The following is a 21310-nucleotide window of genomic DNA, read 5'->3' as shown; positions in this document are numbered from 1 at the left end:
CACTAACAAAAATCTCAGTACTCTCTCATTCGAATAGGAGAATCTTTTTTTTCTCTAAAATGTGGTGCAAAGTATATATTGGATCTTAGTGTGTTTGGTATAAGTTTTATTTTGAGTTTGACGAAAAAATGTGGTGAGCTTTGTTATAGGGGTGTGCAAAAAAACTGGTTCACTTGCCCTGCCCTTAATCTGACCTTTACCCGACCCATAAATACCCATATTTTTTGAACTGGTTTAAATACTGACCCACTTTTATTTGGGTCAGTTTTAGACCTGACTCGTTTTAATATTGACCCACTGACCCAAAACTTGACCCATACCCATTATGTGAAAAAAAATCACAATTACATTAAAAGAAAATTTTTAACGTAAAACAATTACGTCAAAATTTTTGACGAAAAATATTTTCATCAAAATTTGTGACTAAAAACATATCGGTAAAAAAATTTGACGGAATATTTTTTTTGTCAAATTTTTTTACGGAATCTAAATTTCGTCAAAATATTTCATAAAAAAATATATTCATAAAAACTTTCGACGAAACACATTATCATCGATATTCTTTGACAGAAAAAAATTTCATCAAAATTCTTTACAGATTTCAAATTTCGGCGAAAGTTTTCGACGGAAACATTTTCGTTAAACTTTTTGATAAAAAAAAAATTTCGTCGAAATTTTTAGCGAAACACATTTCTATCAAAAATTTTCAAGCAAAAATTTTCGTCAAGTTTTTTGATAAAGAATATATCCATCAAAATTTTCAACGAAACACATTTCTGTAAAAAAAATTCGTAAATTTTTTTGACAAAAATATTTCGATAAGAAATTTTGACAGAAAAAATATTTTGTCTTAATTCTTTAGAGAATCTAAATTTCGTTGAAAGTTTCAAATAAAACATTTTCCTCAAAACAATTTCCATTGAAAATTTCGACGAAACACATTTCCATCAAAAAATTTCGACGCCAAAAAATTTCATTAAAATTCTTTACATATTTCAAATTTCGGCGAAAGTTTTCGACGAAAATATTTTCGTCATCAAAAATTTTGACGGCAAAAAATTTCATCAAAATTCTTTACAGATTTCAAATTTTGGCGAAAGATTTCGGCGGAAACATTTTCGTCATCAAAAAATTTTGACGGCAAAAAATTTCGACGGCAAAAAAATTCATCAAAATTATTTACAGATTTCAAATTTGGGCGAAAGTTTTGGACGAAAATATTTTCGTCATCAAAAATTTTGACGGCAAAAATTTTTATCAAAATTCTTTACAGATTTCAAATTTTGGCGAAAGTTTTCGACGGAAACATTTTCGTCATCAAAAAATTTTGACGGCAAAAAATTTTGACGGTAAAAAAATTCATCAAAATTCTTTACAGATTTCAAATTTCGGCAAAAGTTTTCGACGAAAAAATTTTCGTTAAATTTTTTGACAAAAATACATTTTCGTCGAAATTTTTAGCGAAACACATTTCCATCGAAAATTTTCAACTAAATATTTTCGTCAAGTTTTTTGATAAAAAATTTCTATCAAAATTTTCAATAAAACACATTTCTATAAAAATATTCCGTAAATTTTTTTGACAAAAAAAACATTTTGACGAAAAAATTATTTTGTCAAAATTCTTTAGAGAAGCTAAATTTCGTCGAAAGTTTCAAATGAAACATTTCCCTCGAAATAATTTTCGTCAAAACACATTCTCATCGAAATTTTGAACGAAAAACATTCCGTCAATTTTTTTGACAAAATTCTTTTTTCGTTTAAAACATTTGATGGAAGAAATCATTTTCGTCAAAACTTGTGACAAAATTTTCGTCTTTTGCAACCTAAAAATTTCGACAAAATTTTGTGAGAAAACCAAGTAAAAAACGGGTCAGGTTAGATGTGACCTAGTTCAGAAACCAAGTCAGGTCAGATCCAAACTGGTTCTGAACTAGTTCAACAAAATCCAATACAAATCGGACCTGACTTGGATCAAATTAAAGCGGGTCGGGTCAAAATACCTGACCTATAAAAACCAAGTTGGGTCGAGTCGAACAAAAACCTGACCCGACCTGACCCATGCACAACCCTAAGCATTGGTATTATCTACCAATTGAAATCCCAAAAGGCGACTGTATGAAGCAAAGATATACTCTATTAGTAATAATAGGATGATTCATGATTGATTCATAATAAGGAGTATGGGTGCATTCATGAAATCGCAGTCACGCGGGGACCCGGGTCACTCATCTTTTTGTTGTAGGCCATGAGATTCTTAGCCTCACTGACCCACTATTACCACTTGAAACCTCATCTGTCATCTGTGTCCCTCACACGAACTAACCAGCCAACCCGCAGGCTCCACTGCTCGTTTGACCCAATCCACACAACTAGGAACAAGTCATTTTACCATTTCACTAGCGCACGAAATAGAACCCTCAAAATTAGGAATCACAGCATACACGCGTCACCATCCCCACACGTTAAAACATTCCCGTCGTAAGACGTAACCCCCATTTGCGATGTCGACGCGTGTCAGAGGCTATTTCAACACAGGGGCAAAAGGGTAATTCAACCACCTCGCAGGATTGATTTGGCACTATAAATAGGAGAATCAAGTGCATTGAATAGAGAATAGGGAGTGAATAAGAGCATTAAATGTGAAAGATTTTCGATCTCGGGAATGAATGCAAAGAGATGAGTGGCATTTGGTTAAAAAGAACTGAGGTAGCTGGCGATGTCAAGCGCAGAATCGGCGGCAGAAATTGCCACCGTAAACACGTCGAAGACGGGTGAATCCGCCGCCAAAACCACCACAAATTTAAATCCTCTGTTTTCTCCTATTTTTTTCTCTTAGTTGTTTGTAACAGAGCAATAGTACTACTACAAGATCGAGTCTTTTCCTTTTTTCATCAACATGGGTGATAAAGGAACCACAAGCCATGTTCAATCCACGGTTCTCCACGGCAAGTACGAGCTAGGTCGTGTTCTGGGTCATGGAACCTTCGCTAAGGTCTACCATGCCAAAAACTTGCAAACAGGAAAAAGCGTGGCCATGAAGGTGGTGGGGAAAGAGAAGGTAATCGAGGTTGGGATGGTGGAGCAGATGAAGAGAGAGATATCCGCCATGAACATGGTGAAGCACCCCAACATCGTTCAGCTCCACGAAGTAATGGCAAGCAAATCCAAGATCTACATCGCCATGGAACTCGTTCGCGGCGGCGAGTTATTCGACATGATAGCCAAGGGTCGCTTGAGGGAAGACAAGGCCAGAGTTTACTTCCAGCAACTAATCTCCGCCGTCGATTTCTGCCACAGCCGCGGCGTTTACCACCGCGATCTCAAGCCGGAGAATCTTCTCTTAGACGAAGGGGGGAACCTTAAAGTCACCGACTTTGGCCTCAGCACCTTTGCCGAGCACCTGAGGCAAGACGGGTTGTTGCACACCACGTGCGGTACTCCGGCGTACGTGGCGCCGGAGGTGATCGAGAAAAAGGGCTACGACGGCACCAAGGCTGATATTTGGTCTTGTGGGGTCGTCCTCTATGTGCTTCTTGCTGGGTTTCTACCCTTTCAAGATGACAATTTGGTTACCATGTATAAGAAAATTTGCAAGGGTGACTTCAAATGTCCACCGTGGTTCTCCTCCGAAGCTCGCCGTCTTATTACCAAGCTTCTCGACCCGAACTCAAATACCCGAATCACTATTTCCCAGATCATGGATTCTCCTTGGTTCAAAAAATCGGTTCCCAAGAGCATGGTGGAAACAAAGAAAGATGAAAAAGATGAGAGAGAGTTAGATTTACCGTCCACTATGAATGCGTTCCACATAATTTCCCTTTCGGATGGGTTCAATTTGTCAGCATTGTTCGAGGAGGAGAAGAAGGAAGAGAAGGAGATGAGGTTCGCGACTACGAGGCCAGCGAGTAGTGTGATTTCCAAGTTGGAGGAGGTTGCGAAGGCTGTGAAGTTCGACGTGAAGAAGAGTGTCAATAAGGTGAGGTTGCAGGGTAAGGACCATGGACGCAAAGGGAAGCTTGCTATTGCGGCGGATATATATGCTGTGACGCAGTCGTTTTCGGTTGTGGAGGTGAAGAAGGACAATGGTGATACCTTGGAGTATAACCAGTTCTGCAGCAAAGAGCTTCGCCCTGCGCTTAAAGACATTGTGTGGAGGACTTCACCTTCTGAGAATCCTAGACTTGCTTGAAGAACTCTCCATTTGATTCTGAATGAATGTTAGTCATTTAGAGAAAAATTAATTTATCATTGTCCCTTAGTGTTTTTTCATAAATTAATTGTTTTGTTTCATTTCTCTCTCTATCTCTCTCTTTTTTGTTGAGATAATTGTTTCGTTTCTCTGTTTTGATCTTCTGGGTAAATCTAGCTACTGTGTCCTCTCACCTCAAAAGGGAAATTAGACAAAAGCCGAATGCAATAATGAATCGAAATCGACGACATCGAGCTGATGTTAATGATTCAGGTACATGTGTGGAATGGTTGTTTGTTGATAAATGTTTTATGTTTGTCATTATCTAATGCAACAGTAACCTCACCTCTATGATGAGTTCCTTTATGGGGTTTATATATGTAACGTTACAGGAAAAAATTTCAATTTTCTGCTGACACAAACATTGTGGGGTCCGCTGTATTTTTAAAAATAAATAAATAAATAAAAATTAGCCTTGTTTTCTATGTATATGTTTGGAAAAAAGTTTTATCTTCCACCAACATAACTCTTCAATTTCCCTTTCTGGAATTGGTTCACATCACCACCCCAATAGCTAATAAAGTGGTTTAGATCATTTCGTTTGCGTAGTATTATATCATTATATGTCAGTGTCTTTTTTTTTTTTATTTGTGTTTTGTTATTTATTTTGTTATTTTTTTATTTATTTTTTTATTTATTCATTATATGTCAGTGTCTTTAGATACCATTGTATATCCATTTTTCTTCGCTTTGTGTTTTGGCTATTTCAAATCAAAGTTTAAAGACGCCATCGCATGATAGGAGAATTTCATTGGCAATCTCACCGGGTGGCTTGCTACCAATTTGGTGGGACTATGATGTTGCCACGCTTTACAAGGTTATCTAAATTTCATTGTTATTTTTTTCACTCTATTTTCTCTTTTCATATAAATATTAATATCACTTAAAATTATTAATATGATTGTAAATAATATATAATATATAATTAAGCATTAAATTGGTATCATTACAAATTTGTATAGAATTAATTGAATTAAATGATAATTAATACCTTAGATATTTATTATTGAAAATTCAAACATCATCTTCAATTAGTCCAAATTTGTCTCATTGTAACAATATGTATTGTTCACAATGTTTTATGCAGGGTTATTAAACTCGGGTCAACCGGGTCCCGGTGGGATAATCGGTTTGGGTTACACTTTGGACCGATCATGTATTGAACCATAGGTTAAGAAGACTATGATATTGAAGTTTTGATGATAATAAAGTACTTACAAAAGACTAACATGGAAGCAAGCTCTCAATGCAATGCAAGACAACAAGTCACAAATGATACAAGAAGCCTATACCAAAGTGCAAAGTTGAAGAAAAGACTTAAAATGGTAAAGTCAACCATGAAGTCAAAATATTCAAGTGATGAAAGACTCTACATAACTCTAAATAGACAAAAACTTGAAGATCAATGAAGACATAACTCTATATTATTTGTAAGGTCTTGTCTAATGTAACACCCTAGTTCGCAACCGGTTAGTTAACATTCATATGGTACAGAAATGCTACATAATTTAAGCGGAAGACTTAACTTATAAAAGTATCATTGTTATCCACGTAACTAGTGACTTAACTTTTTCTTTTAATTATCTTTACATATTTCATCGCATAATTCCCTTTTAAATTATTATAATCTGTACAGTTCTACACTTGCACAGACCTCTTATTTATCCTTTCAGTAACTATAATTAATAGTCAAAATACTATCTAGTTATAATATCTTGTACCATTCTGAATAGTGCCTCACGGATAGCATAACAGCTGTAAACTGGACTTAACCAGTGATTAATTCCCACAATTATCTTGTACCTGAAATACAGAAAAGTCCAGACCACCTATAATTTTCAAATTGTCCTACTCAGTGGACTAAAAATGGCTCCGTGCCAACACTCATCATCTGTATACATATACTGCATCAAATCATAACCTAAGGCCACACATGCCTCTGATAACAATAGCAACTATACAAGTGCATGGTCATACATCATGCTGAAGTATCTAGTCATCTCTCCAGCGTATTTGGGACCTCTATCTCTATGTCACCCTTTTACCAAGTGAAGGCTCTCTTGCAGCTAAAATACCTGAAACATATCCCCATAACGCGGGGTGAGAAATAAATCTCGTAAACTCAGGGTTTATGCAGTACTCTCCACCCGTGAATTCTCTTCCTACATGAAAGGTCAAATACATATAGCATAACATACATCATATAAGTCTATTAATTTATCATGTTATCTCAGATATCCAATCACATGTCATCACCTATATGAATGCAACTACACTAAGTATCCAACATAATTCAATAGACAAACACACAAATATTGCAACCATGATCCTTTTAGACCCCAGTGGAACAACCCAGAGAAAAATATTCCTAAACCAAGAGCTTACCTCTTGAAGCTCCTACAACATGCTTACTTGAAACACAAGCAACTATTTCACATTTATCAGATTTGACTTTCATATATCCAATTATATCACAAGACTTTTATCTTGTCAATTCCACATTCATTCTTGACAATTCATGCCCATATCACATGTAACTTCTCGGGTGCTGACGAAGGTGGGGAGTGATCGCCGGTACACAAGGGCACAGACAATGAGCGACTCCTGGCAGAGGCTTCCAGCGGCAGGGGTACATGAATGATCGAATCAACACCCGAAAGAGAGGGATTTTAGAGACTGTGCTGGTATAGGACAATACAGTTGAGGATAACTTATAAGAATTAATTTGTACTACCTATACTAACAATTGAAAGTTCGAAATGGCCTTGAAGGCCGATGCATGCAAGAGGGAAAAACAAAATTTTTCTTTGCGGAATATACATGCACATCAAGATCATGCTTTAGGAAAGCATGATGTTACCTTGTTCGTGAAATCACCAGATGATCAAGGCAGGTCTGAAGGGTTCAGACCCTCTAATGTTGATCCACATCACCCACTCGTCTAGGTGCAAGAACTCCTTCTTGTGAAGCCACCGGATGATCACCACAAAGAGGCTTGCTAGGCGCTCTATGTATGAAGATGGAGGCTAGGTGAAAATGTTTGAAAGTGTGAAGCTCTCAATGTGAAAGCTTCACAAGTGGCGCAGGAGAGAAGAGAGAATAGGCTAGGCTTTTCAGAAAAAACCCTTGGAGGAACAACTAATCACATAGGCGCATAAGAGGAGAGTATTTAAAATAAAATACCAATCAGATTTTTCTCCCAAAAATTTGATCATTAGGCGCCAGATTGGAGAGAGAGAAGTGGAGCTGTTTAATTTCAAAAATTGCTAACAGGCTCCTGGAATATTCTCTTGAGAATTGGTTCAAAACCTATTCAAAATTCTGATCAGAAATCTTCATAAGATTAGCTATATGGTGCGCCCCATATAGCCCAAAAAGGTGACCAGATACATCTGAGTAGTTGCATTCAAATTTGAATCAACTCACTCAGATTTTCTCCCAACTGACTGAATCTTCTGGAGCTGATTTTGATGAGCAAATCTTGCTCACCAACAGCCCAAATCAGCGCCATATATAGCCTTGGATTATGTCCAAAAGATTCTCTCATGATACTAGTGATTTGTTCCAACAAGATCTCATCTTATCCTTTTGTTATGAAACAACCTTTCATAGGCAATTCAAATTCGAATTCAAATATTTGAATTCAAACATTCAAATATTCAAATTCAAATGTTCAAACATTCAAATTCAAATGTTCAAACATTCAAATTCAAAATTCAAAGTTCAAAATTCAAAATTCAAAATTCGAATTTCAAAATTCAAATTTCAAAATTCAAATTTCAAAATTCAAATTTCAAATTTCAAATTTCAAATTTCAAATTCAAAATTCGAATTTCGAAATTCAAATTCAAAATTTCAAAATTCAAATTTCGAATTCCAAAATTCAAAATTTAAATGTTTGATAATTAATTTAAATAATTAAATTAATTAGTAATGTCTTGGACTATCCAAGCCCATTACAATGATCCATGCACCCTCCACCCCTTTAGGTGGAGTTCCAAACAACTTCTTGGGCTAATAACTATTATTAGGCCCAATATCTTTAATGCTAGAGCATCTAGACAATTAGGTGTTTGTGTGTGACCCATTAGGTCCAACTTAGCCACTGACATAAATGGGCTTGGGCCCAATAAGCCCACAACCCATCTAATGACAACACAGAGCACTAGCAATGCTTTGTTGCCCCAGAACTAGTTAGATTAATGATTTGATCATCCTAATAAACATATTTGGTTGTCGTATGTTTGTCCCTTCGTCTCGGTTACCTTCCCATAAAACCTAGGGTAAGGAAACGCATCAACCCTTGCGGTTTAGGGTTAGCTTTATATGAAATAAGGAGTCTTCAATTTACTGACTCCAAAGGCGGATCATCTTATGATCTCTTTTACTATGCATAGATTCCCAAGTCACTGTAAATGTCATCCTGATTTCTCCGGTTTAAGGATAACCTAATCTCTCACAGAGATTTGACGAATTCCTTCAGCTTATCACCCTAGCCCTGTGCCCTATCAGGACAAGCCCAAGAGCATACCTAGGAGGCTCCATGTTTCAGGCAGACGAGGTATACAGTCAAAGCATGCCTTCTAGAACACAGTCTAAGTGATAACTTTTGGTCTAAGGAAAGACATACCCAAATATGAAGAGACTACTCTAATGATACTATCTGTGAGATTTTCTCATAGAGTCTCTTTGTGGGTCCGTTCAGTGCGAGCTATACCCTTATAGGTCCACCCACGACTTTAGCTAAGACATCTCCATATCTGTAGCACATGAGGTCTATACCTTGTATCCATATACAAGTAGATAAGTCGTGCTAGTCTTACCCGAGATTACTGACCCCATTCTCAGTATCTCTAGACTAGGAACATAAAATTAGGAATAAACATCCGGTATTCTTGAATCCTCATGATTGTGATCTCATCACAGATACTCAAGAGATACCTATTTTATTCCATGGGGTTTATCAAGTTATTCATAATATATTAACATTAATATCGAGACAGAATTATGAGACAAGATAAAGAGTGCTTTTATTTATTTGCAACAATATTAAAAAGGTCTACATCTCTGTCCTTATTTAATCATAAGATTGTCTCTAGGACACCCAAATACTAACAAGCTTCCCACTTGGCCTAGAGCCAATCAGACCTAAGTCGTATACCCAAAGCCTCATAATGACTATCATGTTTTCTCTGAGAAACATCCTTTGTCAGAGAATCGGCCAGGTTATCATCTGTGGGAACATAATCCATCTTTACATCCATTCTATCAATGATTTCTCTAATCAGGTGATATCTGCGGAGCACGTGCTTAGATCTTTGATGAGACCTAGGTTCCTTTGACTGCGCAATGGCTCCAGTGTTGTCGCACAGCAACTGTATGGGCTCATCCACGCTTGGAACCACCCTAAGTTCATATATGAACTTCTTGATCCGCACGGCCTCCTTAGCCGCTTCTGAAGCAGCTATGTATTCAGCTTCTGTCGTTGAATCTGCTGTTGTCTCCTGCTTGGAACTCTTCCAAGATACTGCCCCACCATTTAAGGTGAATACGAACCCTGACTGTGACTTGCAGTCATCTTTGTCACTCTGAAAGCTGGCATCAGTGAACCCTTTCACTGTAAGCTCATTAACCCCACCATAGACCAAAAACACATCCTTAGTTCTTCTCAAGTATTTAAGGATGGTCTTAACTGCCGTCCAGTGACCCTTTCCAGGGTCAGACTGGTATCTGCTCGTAATGCTTAAAGCATATGAGACATCTGGTCTCATACATATCATGGCATACATGATGGACCCAATAGCCGAAGCGTATGGAATTTCACTCATGCGATCCTTCTCAGGCTGTGACTTAGGACACATAGCCTTTGAAAGATGTATCCCATGACTGACAGGTAGAAAACACTTGAAAAAGGGTATTCTGATATATATTAGAATTGTAAATAATGTGTACAAGGGATTCTCTATTTATAGAGAATATGTGACCTACTTTTAACCTAAAGGCCTTGGCCCAATACAACAAAGGGCTTGGCCCAATACAACAATAAACTAAATAATAATTAAATCAATATTATTTACAACACTCCCCCTCAAGTTGAGGAATAGATATTTATCATTCCCAGCTTGCTAGTAAGTTCTTGAAATCTGTTTGTAGGAAGCCCCTTTGTTAATAGATCAGCTAATTGACGCCCAGTGGGAATGTATGGAGTGGTAATCAACCCGCTATCAAGTTTCTCTTTGATGAAATGGCGGTCGACCTCAATATGTTTAGTCCGATCATGTTGAACTGGATTATGAGCTATACAAATAGCGGACTTATTATCACATAGCAGCTTCATAGGTCCCTCACATTTTATTTTGAGATCATCAAGTACAATTTTCAGCCACAGTAACTCACAAATGCCTTGAGCCATAGCTCGAAATTCAGCTTCTGCACTTGATCTGGCAACCACATCTTGTTTCTTACTTCTCCATGTCACCAAGTTACCGCAAAGAAACATGCAATAACCAGTGGTAGAACGACGGTCAGTCATGGATCCAGCATAATCAGCATCTGTGTAGACTTCTAAAGATAGATTGCCATCACGTCGGAATAACAATCCTTTACCAGGAGTACCTTTAAGATACTGAAGAATTCTCTCTACAGCCTGCATGTGTTTTTCCTTTGGATTGTGCATAAACTGACTGACAACACTAACAGCATAAGCTAGGTCTGGTCTAGTATGGGCCAGATATATCAATTTCCCAACTAGCCGTTGATATTGTCCTTTATCAACTGGAGGACTCTCTTCTTCATAGCCCATCTTGTGATTCTGCTCAATAGGAGTATTAGAGGGTTTACACCCGAGCTTTCCTGCTTCTTTGAGAAGATCAAGAACATATTTCCTTTGGCTGATAAAAATTCCTTTGCTTGAATGAGCTACTTCTATCCCTAGGAAATATCTCAGTTTTCCAAGGTCTTTGACTTCGAACTCAGAGGCAAGCCGTGTCTGCAGAATCTGTCTCTCCACAAAATCATTACCTGTGATAATAATATCATCAACATATACAAGGAGCACAGTAAGCTTCCCGTTTTGGGAGTGCTTGAAGAAAAGAGTGTGATCTCCTTGACTCTGTCTATATCCTAAGGTCATCATAACCTTAGTAAACCTCCCAAACCAAGCACGAGGTGATTGCTTCAATCCATACAAGGCCTTTTTTAATCAACAAACTTTATTTTCCCCCTTCACAGAATCAAAACCAGGCGGGATTTCCATGTAGACTTCTTCTTCTAACTCACCATTGAGGAAAGCATTTTTCACATCAAATTGATTTATATCCCAATTGTAATGGGCAGCAAGGGACAACAAGATTCTCACTGTATTCATTTTTGCAACTGGAGCAAAGGTTTCTTCATAATCAATGCCATAGGTTTGAGTGTAACCTTTGGCGACTAATCGAGCCTTGTATCTCTCAAGAGTGCCATCAGAATTATATTTTAGGGTATAAACCCATCTGCACCCTACTGCTTTCTTTCCGTTGGGTCTATCAATAACCTCCCATGTTTTATTTTTCTCTAATGCATTCATCTCCTCTTGCATGGCTTGAGCCCAATTCCCATCTCTCAAAGCTTCATGTACTGATTTTGGGATTGAAGTAGAATCTAGTGCTGAAACAAAGCTTTTGTGCTGCACAGAAAGATTAGCAGAGGAAACAAAATGGGAGATAGGGTATTGAGTACAAGAGGGACAGGAAGAACAAGATTTCTTGGAACAAGATCTTTTTCCTTTTCTTAAAGCAATGGGTAAATCATCAGAAGCAGTAGTAATGGGTAAGTCATCAGAAGTATCATGATCAGAAATATGAGATTCAGGACTTACCAGTGGTTCAGACGATTGAGGTTGCTGTTGAGGCAATGTGGGCTGTTTCCTTCTTTGATATACCAATTCGGGTGTTACAATCTTCCGTATCTCTTGTGTACTTGATGTATCAGTCATAGGAGGATCAGTCACTGACACATTAGGAACAGGAACAAGAGGAAGAGACACTGACACAGGTGAAGGAGTAGACACTGAAGTTTCAAAGAAGGAAGGTGATGAGTCTTCTGGTGAATCATTCTCCCCCTGAAGATGAGGACCTTGGAAAAAGGACTCAGATTCCTGAAATGTAACATCCATAGAAACAAAAAATTTCCGACTTCCAGGGTGATAACACTTGTAGCCCTTCTTATCAGGAGCATATCCAAGGAAGACACATTTAAGAGCCCTAGGATCCAACTTACTGCGATGCTGTTTATGAATATGAACAAAGACAACACATCCAAACACTCGAGGAGGAAGACTTTGCAAAGTTGGAATAGAAGAAAAAAAGGAAGTCATGGAATGAATAGGACTTACATGATCGAGAACCCGAGTGGGTAGACGATTGATCAAGAATGCTGCAGTAAGAATGGCATCTCCCCAATAGCATTTGGGTACATGTGTTTGAAACAATAAGGCACGAGCAACTTCAAGAAGGTGACGATTTTTCCTTTCAGCAACCCCATTTTGTTGGGGGGTGTCTACACATGTAAGTTCATGAATCATACCTTGATTTTGTATAAATTGGGAAAAAGAGTGATTGACATATTCAGTACCATTATCTGTCCTTATTCTTTTGATTTTTTTACAAAATTGAGTCTCAATCATTTTATAAAATTGAAAGAACAGTTTTGGTACCTCAGACTTTTCATGCATTAAGTAAACCCAAGTTACACGAGTGCAATCATCAATAAAAGAAACAAACCATTTATTTCCAGAAGAATGAGGGACCTTAGAAGGATCCCAAACATCAGAATGAATAAGATCAAAAGGTTCAACACTTTTAGTAATACTAGAAGGGAAAGACACACGATGATGCTTAGCAAACTCACAAACATCACAATGATAAGACTCAACAGACTTAGACAAAAACAAAGACGGAAATAAAGACTTGAGTAAACTAAATGGAGGATGTCCCAAGCGCTTATGATGAAGCCAAATCAGAGAATCAGCAGTTGACTGGCCATGTGACAGTAAGATGTGATCCTTAACATGAGTTGCAGGAGATTGTGACACCAGATAATACAGCCCACCTTGCTCTTTAGCACCCCCAATCGTCTTCCCTGTGGCGAGATCCTGAAAAACACAGTGAGTAGGAAAGAAGGTTACAGTGCAATTTAAATCTTTTGTAATTTTATGAATAGAAAGAAGATTAGTAGAAAGTTTAGGGACATGAAGAGCATCTTTGAGATGTAAGGAAGGCTGTAATTTTATGTTACCAGAACCCGCAACTGATGTATGGGAGCCATCAGCTACGGCTATCGTATGAGTGCCAATGGTAGGGTTATAAGAGACAAAGGGGTCAGCACAACAAGCCATATGATCAGTGGCACCAGAATCAACAACCCAAGAATGTTTAAAATCAATACATGAAGTAAGAAAAGAAGAAATTTTGGAGCTCATACCAGTCATAGCCAAATCACTAGTACCAGATGGCTTACTCAGAGAATCAAGTATGGTTCGAAGTCGTTCCAACTCATCTGGACGAAATTGGGTCTCATTAGGTGTGGGAGCTATATCAGAAGAAGTAAAATGCGCTTGACCACGCATCCTTGCCATCTTTTCTAAGACAGTTTGTTTTCCATGGAGGCGATAGCATAGATCCTTGATATGACCTGTTCTTTTACAATAAGAACACCAGCGATCATCTTTCTTAGGTCTAGAAGATGCTCCATCAGAATATTTTGGAAAGGAACTCCTGTAAGTAGAACCATCTTTTTTTGTTGAAATCATAGCAGACCCATCAGTGGGTTTAGAAGCAGCACCATCTTTTGATGATAACATGACAGATTTATCAGGGTTCATCATAACACCCCGACGATTCTCCTCTCCCCGAACAGTATTGAAAACAGCAGAAAGGGATGGAAAAGTTTCTTTGCCAAGTATCTGAACCCGAATAGGATCATACTCGGAATTCAAACCAGCAAGAAAATCAAAAATACGCTCATTTTCTACCTCCTTGGCTAAAGCAGTAGCATCTGCAGTACATTTCATCTTCAAACTCTGAAATTGATCAAGATCAGTCCATAATTCCTTCAAGGTGCCATAGTACTCAGTCACGGATAAAGAATCTTGTTTTGTAGTGAATATTTTATTGCGCAATTCATAGCGCGCAACCATATCCTGTTTCAAGGAATAAGTGGAGCGGACAGTTTCCCAAATCTCCATAGCAGAAGACAAGAACATACAATGACGACCCACTTCAGGAGTCATCGAATTCCACAACCAAGTCATGATAAGAGAATCCTCATTATCCCAAACAGCAAAATCGGGATCCGTGGCAGCAGGAGCAGGGCCATCAAGATGAGCAATCTTATTGCGACTCTTGATGGTAGTACGAATGAACTGAGACCATGACAAATAATTTGATCCGTCAAATCGATAACTCTGATGTAGATTTGGAAGATCATTGTGACCAAGAGGGGTCACCATAGATGAGGTAGAATTTTTTTCAGATAAGTTTAGAGTTGAATCACCGTCGGAAGCGGCCATACTGCAAAACAACTCAAGGAATAGTACCAAGAAGCCAAAGAATCACGAAAAATTACCAAACGAGGTCCGATCAAAGAGGTGAGCACAGATCCAGAACGAGCTTGGAGAGTCGGTCAAGACTGCACCGGTCCGCAGCCAAAAGCAACCGTCACGCGCTGTCACGCGCCGGTGAAGCTGGCGGCGCGTGAGATTCACGCGCAGGGAAAGAAGCGGCGCGTGGAGGCGCGTCTGACGTCCGATCGGGCTGAGCTTTTCAGGCGAAGGTCGTCCAAGGATTGCGAACCTATCTGGGGCTGATCGGAGTTGAATGGCCGCAAAAAAGAAGGTCAATCGCGATGAACAGTGTTCTTGGTTAGTGAAAAACGCTTCTGTTTGGAGGTGACGTTGAACGGTTCAGTTTGGGGTCTTGTTATTGAGGAATATGGGAGAAAAACAAAGAGAAGCAGTGATCTCTCGGTCCAAGAGGTCCCCGGAAAATTTTTCCGGTGGCGGCTGATGGCAGCGAGGGTTTCGTAGGCGCGGAAGCAGAGCCCTCAAGATCGAGAGCTCTGATACCAACTTGAAAAAGGGTATTCTGATATATATTAGAATTGTAAATAATGTGTACAAGGGATTCTCTATTTATAGAGAATATGTGACCTACTTTTAACCTAAAGGCCTTGGCCCAATACAACAAAGGGCTTGGCCCAATACAACAATAAACTAAATAATAATTAAATCAATATTATTTACAACAAAAACCCCTTTTCGACCCTTCCATGCTAAACCTTTTTAGCATCTTGTCAATATACGTGGATTGAGATAAACCCAGCAGCCGGTTTGATCTATCTCTATAGATCTTTATACCAAGTATAAAGGCCGCCTCTCCCAAATCCTTCATGGTGAAGCTTTCTGAAAGCCATTCTTTCGTTGTTTGTAATGTGGGGATGTCATTTCCTATAAGCAATATGTCATCTACATAAAGCACTAGGAAGACAACATTACTCCCACTAACCTTCCTATAAACACAAGGTTCATCCTCGTTCTTGATGAAACCGTTACTCCTAACGACCTCATCAAAACGAATATTCTAACTCCTTGATGCTTGCTTTAGCCCATATATCGACCTTTGAAGTTTGCATACCATATGCTCCTGATCTTTGATTACAAAGCCTTCAGGTTGTGTCATGTACACTTCCTCCTTCAAGGACCCATTCAAGAAGGCGGTCTTGACATCCATTTGCCAAATTTCATAGTCGTGATATGCCGCTATTGCAAGCATGATCCTAATAGATTTGATCATGGCAACAGGTGAGAAAGTCTCATCATAGTCAACTCCTTGTCTTTGACGATACCCTTTCGCAACCAACCTAGCTTTGGAGGTCTGAACGTTGCCATCTGCATCAGTCTTTCTTTTAAAGACCCATTTGTTACCAATAGGAACTATTCCTTGCGGTTTTGGAACCAAGGTCCATACCTTGTTTTGATACATCGAATCCATTTCAGATTCCATGGCTTCAAGCCATCTAGAAGAGTCAACATCCTTGACTGCCTCTTCGTAGTTACTTGGTTCATCATCCTCGACGGTCTGCTGATTCTCAATCACAAATCCATACCTCTCAGGTGGATGGATGACCCTCGTAGACCTACGGAGTTGTGTGTTTACTTCTCCATCGGAGAACGTCACCTGTTGAGCAGACTTGGGTTCCTCAATCTATTCACGTGGTTCTTGAACTTCTTCAAGATCATTCTTACTCCCACTGGCTCCTTGAGAGATCAAATCCTTCTCAAGGAACTCGGCATTCTTGGATACAAACACTTTGTGTTCATCCAAAGAGTAAAAGTAGTATCCTTTAGTACCTTTAGGATACCCCACAAAAAGACATTTAGTACTCTTAGCACTAAGCTTGTCTAATGCCAATGTCTTGACATAAGCAGGCGATCCCCAAACCCTGAGATAACTCAGGTTGGGTCTCTTACCATTCCATATCTCATATGGTGTGGTCTGAACAGATTTAGACGGTACCCTATTTAGAAGGTATGCCGCTGTGTCTAAGGCATATCCCCAAAACGATTTTGGAAGTTGAGTCTCACTCATCATAGACCTTACCATGTCTAACAAGGTCCTGTTTCTCCTTTCGGAGACACCATTTTGGTGTGGTGTGTAAGGAGCAGTAAATTGCGAGAGAATTCCATTCTCTCTCAGATAATCCTGAAATTCATGGCTTAAATATTCACCACCCTGATCTGGTCATAATGTCTTAATTATCTTGTCACGCTGTTTCTCTACTTCACTCCTAAACTCTTTGAACTTTTCAAAAGCTTCGGATTTATATCTCATCAGGTACACATACCCAAATCTTGATTTGTCATCCGTAAAGGTAATGAAATAGGAGTATCCTCCTCTAGCCTCAATAGACATTGAGCCACATACATCAGAGTGAATGAGTTCTAATAACTCACTAGCCCTATGACTCTCAAGCCCTTTGGGCGTGTGACGAGTCATTTTCCCAGCTAGACAAGATTCACATTGTCCATAGGATTCCAAATCCAAGGAATCTAGGTATCCATTTGCATGCATCCTAGACAATCTTGTTTCATTTATGTGCCCTAGTCTACAGTGCCAAAGATATGATTGATTATCCATCCTAGGTCGTTTCACATCTATTTTGAGCACTTCAGTTCCCATTTCCAAAACATACAATCCATTTATTAAGGTAGCAGTACCATAAACAATATCATTCATAATGATAGAAATTGTACCATTCTTAATACTGAAAATAAAACCATCTTGTTCCAAACAAGAAATTGAAATAATGTTTCTAGAAATACTTGGAACATAAAGACATTTATTCAAATGCAAAATAAGACCCGTAGGCAAAATGAGGTCGGCTTCTCCAATAGAATGAGCAGTAACTCTTGCTCCATTTCCAACGCGGAGGTCCACCTCGTTCCTCTCCAATCTCCTGGGGCTCCTAAGTGCCTGCAACATATTGCAGATGTGAGAACCACAACCGGTATCCAATACCCATGAAGTAGGATTAGCACATGAATAATTTATCTCAATCATGAAAACACCTGAGGTAGAAGCATCACCATGCTTCTTGTCCTTCACACTCTTCAGGTAGTCTGGACAGTTCCTCTTCTAATGGCCCTTCTTGCCACAATGGAAGCACTCAGCATCGCCTTTGTCCTTGGATGCTTTCTTACTCTTCTTGTTGCCCTTCTCCTTCTTAGATTTTCCTTTGGGCTTAAGGGAGTCACCTTTAGCAGGCCCCTTACCCTTGCTAGGCCCACCAATCAGAAGAGCTTGTGTCATATCCTTCTTGATAGACACTTCAGCAATTGTTAACATACTTAACAACTCAGGCAAGCTCACTTGCATCCCATGCATGTGGTAATTCATGATGAATTGACTAAAGGAAGGTGGAAGTGAGGTGAGCACTAAGTCATTACTTAGTTCGGCATCCATGATAAAGCCTAGATTTCCTAGCTTCTCAATCAGACCGATCATCTTAAGAACATGACTGCCAACAGGCATGCTCTCAGACATCCTGCAAGAGAACAATTCTCTTGAGGCCTCATACCTCTCATGCCTGCCTTTAATGTCATACAACTCCTTGAGATGTAAGACAATAGAGGGAGCATCCATATGCTCATGCTGCTTTTGCAGTTCAGGCGACATGGATGCCAACATGATGCAGACAGCCAACACATTGTCATCCATGTGCTGTTTGTGGGCATCGAAATCAAATTCCGCGAACCCATCTTCCCCTTCCCTAGGAGCTACGGGTAATTCAGCATCTAGGACGTAAGCAATCTTTTCGGCCCTTAGAACAATTCTTAGGTTCCGATACCAGTCCATAAAATTTGGACCGGTCAGCTTGTTCGTATCAAGTATGGAGCGCAGTGACAGTGTATTAGTCATACTAATTAACTGAAAAATGTAAAGATAAAATTAATTAATATTTGGTCATGTAGTAAAAACAAATTATTAAAGACTTTAAATAATTTTGCCCCTCCCACTATTTTATCTAAGTCAATGACCCTTCCTTTTGACTTAGGGTTATTCTACTTTTAGAATTTACCTTAGTGGGATTAAGAATGTGATTATTTATTTTAACCCCCGTCTGAGACCGCAAGATTAATTTAAATAATGGATTGATCTTTATCAATGGTATCTTATACCCTTTCTTAACATTAGGTTGACAACTCCTTGTCACTTAGTGGTGCATCTCATGCAACCAACCTAGCACTATTACCCTAAGCACATAAGCCCGGCTGAGCCTGCAGCTCATGTCTCAGTTAAGCACTAACCAGCACCCCAAGTGTCTTACACTTCTAATACTACTCTTACTCAATGAAATAGTGGGTCCCAACTGGGTTGTAGAGCACCACTATTTAGAGGAGGTTTGAGTAATATTGGTGGTGGGAGGTAATCATGTGCTCAATAATTTTATTCCTTTCAAGGGTTCATTTTATTAAGGGTTTATTAAGTCTCATCAAACGCATTAATATATTATCATGCTAGTCGTAACCTATGTCATACATCTAACGGTTTAAACTAGTCGCAATTGGACTTGCATAATAATCATACAAACGCGATTTAGTCCAACTCATGCATACTAAACGTCATAAGCCATAAAGCATACATATCGCGAACTCTATCTCATGCATACTAGTCGTATAATAACATACATGCAAATAAAACAGTTTTATTTTGAGATAGTCATGGTGCTCGCTCTTTTGTCCATCTTGCTTCTCAAGCCTCGGCTTCTTGTCGTCTATACGCCACTAGCCTAATTTCTCTAATTACAATTAAAGAAACTCCAAAACATCTTGGAGGAAATTTAAATTACAAAAAATTTGAAATTTAAATTACATCTCTTGTAAAAGAGCCCAAAATTACAAATTAATTTAAAACTTCAAATTTCAAATTCCGGGCACCATGACCATCCCCTTCCTCTTTTGCACCTGAAATGTTAGACAACTCACAAGTACAAAATATTATCACATAATATATATTTTTCACGTATGTCTTGATATTTAACAATTAATTATCAAAACATATTTAAAATTTAAAACTTTTCTTAAATTTTCAATTGGCCGAATTATATAACAATTAATATAATTCTAATTTTGTTGACTCTTTCTCAAAGAACACAAAATTAAATCATGCATATAGCCATCAACACTTAATGGCCGAACCATATACTCATGTATATGATATTAATTTTCGAAAAATTTTATTGCATGCTCATGAAACAATTCATGGAGAAAAAAAAAGAAAACAATCAAGGTGTTCAAAACATCTTTCATGGTCGAACTCCACCCTTCAAAAAGGTGCTTCCTTTTAAAACTTTTATACAGAAAAAGACAACCACGAATATGAATGGATGCATGAACATGGCATTCGAAATAACATGTTCATAAAAACGAAAACTTTAACCGTTTAAAGTATTGTAAATTAGAATCCATTCATAAAAAATTGAATCTTTAACCTTTAAAGAGATTTTAACCGTGAAAAATATGATCACAAACAAGGTACCATCACCCGTCGATGGTAAAGCAACCGGGCTCTGATACCACTTGAAAGTTCGAAATGGCCTTGAAGGCCGATGCATGCAAGAGGGAAAAACAAAATTTTTCTTTGCGGAATATACATGCACATCAAGATCATGCTTTAGGAAAGCATGATGTTACCTTGTTCGTGAAATCACCAGATGATCAAGGCAGGTCTGAAGGGTTCAGACCCTCTAATGTTGATCCACACCACCCACTCGTCTAGGTGCAAGAACTCCTTCTTGTGAAGCCACCGGATGATCACCACAAAGAGGCTTGCTAGGCGCTCTATGTATGAAGATGGAGGTTAGGTGAAAGTGTTTGAAAGAGTGAAGCTCTCAATGTGAAAGCTTCACAAGTGGCGCAGGAGAGAGAGAAATAGGCTAGGCTTTTCAGAAAAAACCCTTTGAGGAACAACTAACCACATAGGTGCATAAGAGGAGAGTATTTAAAATAAAATACCAATCAGATTTTTCTCCAAAAAATCTGATCATTAGGCGCCAGATTGGAGAGAGAGAAGTGGAGCTGTTTAATTTCAAAAATTGCTAACAGGCTCCTGGAATATTCTCTTGAGAATTGGTTCAAAACCTATTCAAAATTCTGATCAGAAATCTTCATAAGATCAGCTATATGGTGCGCCCCATATAGCCCAAAAAGGTGACCAGATACATCTGAGTAGTTGCATTCAAATTTGAATCAACTCACTCAGATTTTCTCCCAACTGACTGAATCTTCTGGAGCTGATTTTGATGAGCAAATCTTGCTCACCAACAGCCCAAATCAGCGCCATATATAGCCTTGGATTATGTCCAAAAGATTCTCTCATGATACTAGTGATTTGTTCCAACAAGATCTCATCTTATCCTTTTGTTATGAAACAACCTTTCATAGGCAATTCAAATTCGAATTCAAATATTTGAATTCAAACATTCAAATATTCAAATTCAAATGTTCAAACATTCAAATTC

General features: G+C 38.4%; 1 protein-coding gene across 2 annotated transcripts; it reads left to right on the top strand.

Annotated features, from left to right (window-relative positions):
• Positions 1-2631: 2631 nt before the first annotated feature.
• LOC133299602 (CBL-interacting serine/threonine-protein kinase 6-like) lies at positions 2632-5740 on the top strand. Of its 2 annotated transcripts, XM_061499071.1 has the most exons (3): positions 2632-4220; positions 4370-4465; positions 5340-5740. In XM_061499071.1, the coding sequence occupies exon 1, from the start codon at positions 2900-2902 to the stop codon at positions 4190-4192; it is 1293 nt and encodes a 430-aa protein (XP_061355055.1). In that variant the 5' UTR covers positions 2632-2899; the 3' UTR covers positions 4193-4220; positions 4370-4465; positions 5340-5740. The 2 variants fall into 2 exon arrangements, with proteins under 2 accessions (XP_061355055.1, XP_061355056.1); XM_061499072.1 differs by lacking the exon at positions 5340-5740 and having other exon boundaries at positions 2632-3742; positions 3860-4636.
• Positions 5741-21310: the final 15570 nt, after the last annotated feature.

Source organism: Gastrolobium bilobum, unplaced genomic scaffold, assembly GCF_033153095.1.
Source record: "Gastrolobium bilobum isolate Gb01-03AN ecotype WA unplaced genomic scaffold, APGP_CSIRO_Gbil_v1 utg21774, whole genome shotgun sequence".
Taxonomy (NCBI): Eukaryota; Viridiplantae; Streptophyta; class Magnoliopsida; order Fabales; family Fabaceae; genus Gastrolobium; species Gastrolobium bilobum.
The sequence above is the reverse complement of the archived record's forward strand: the minus strand, read 5'-3'. Positions and strand labels throughout refer to the sequence as shown.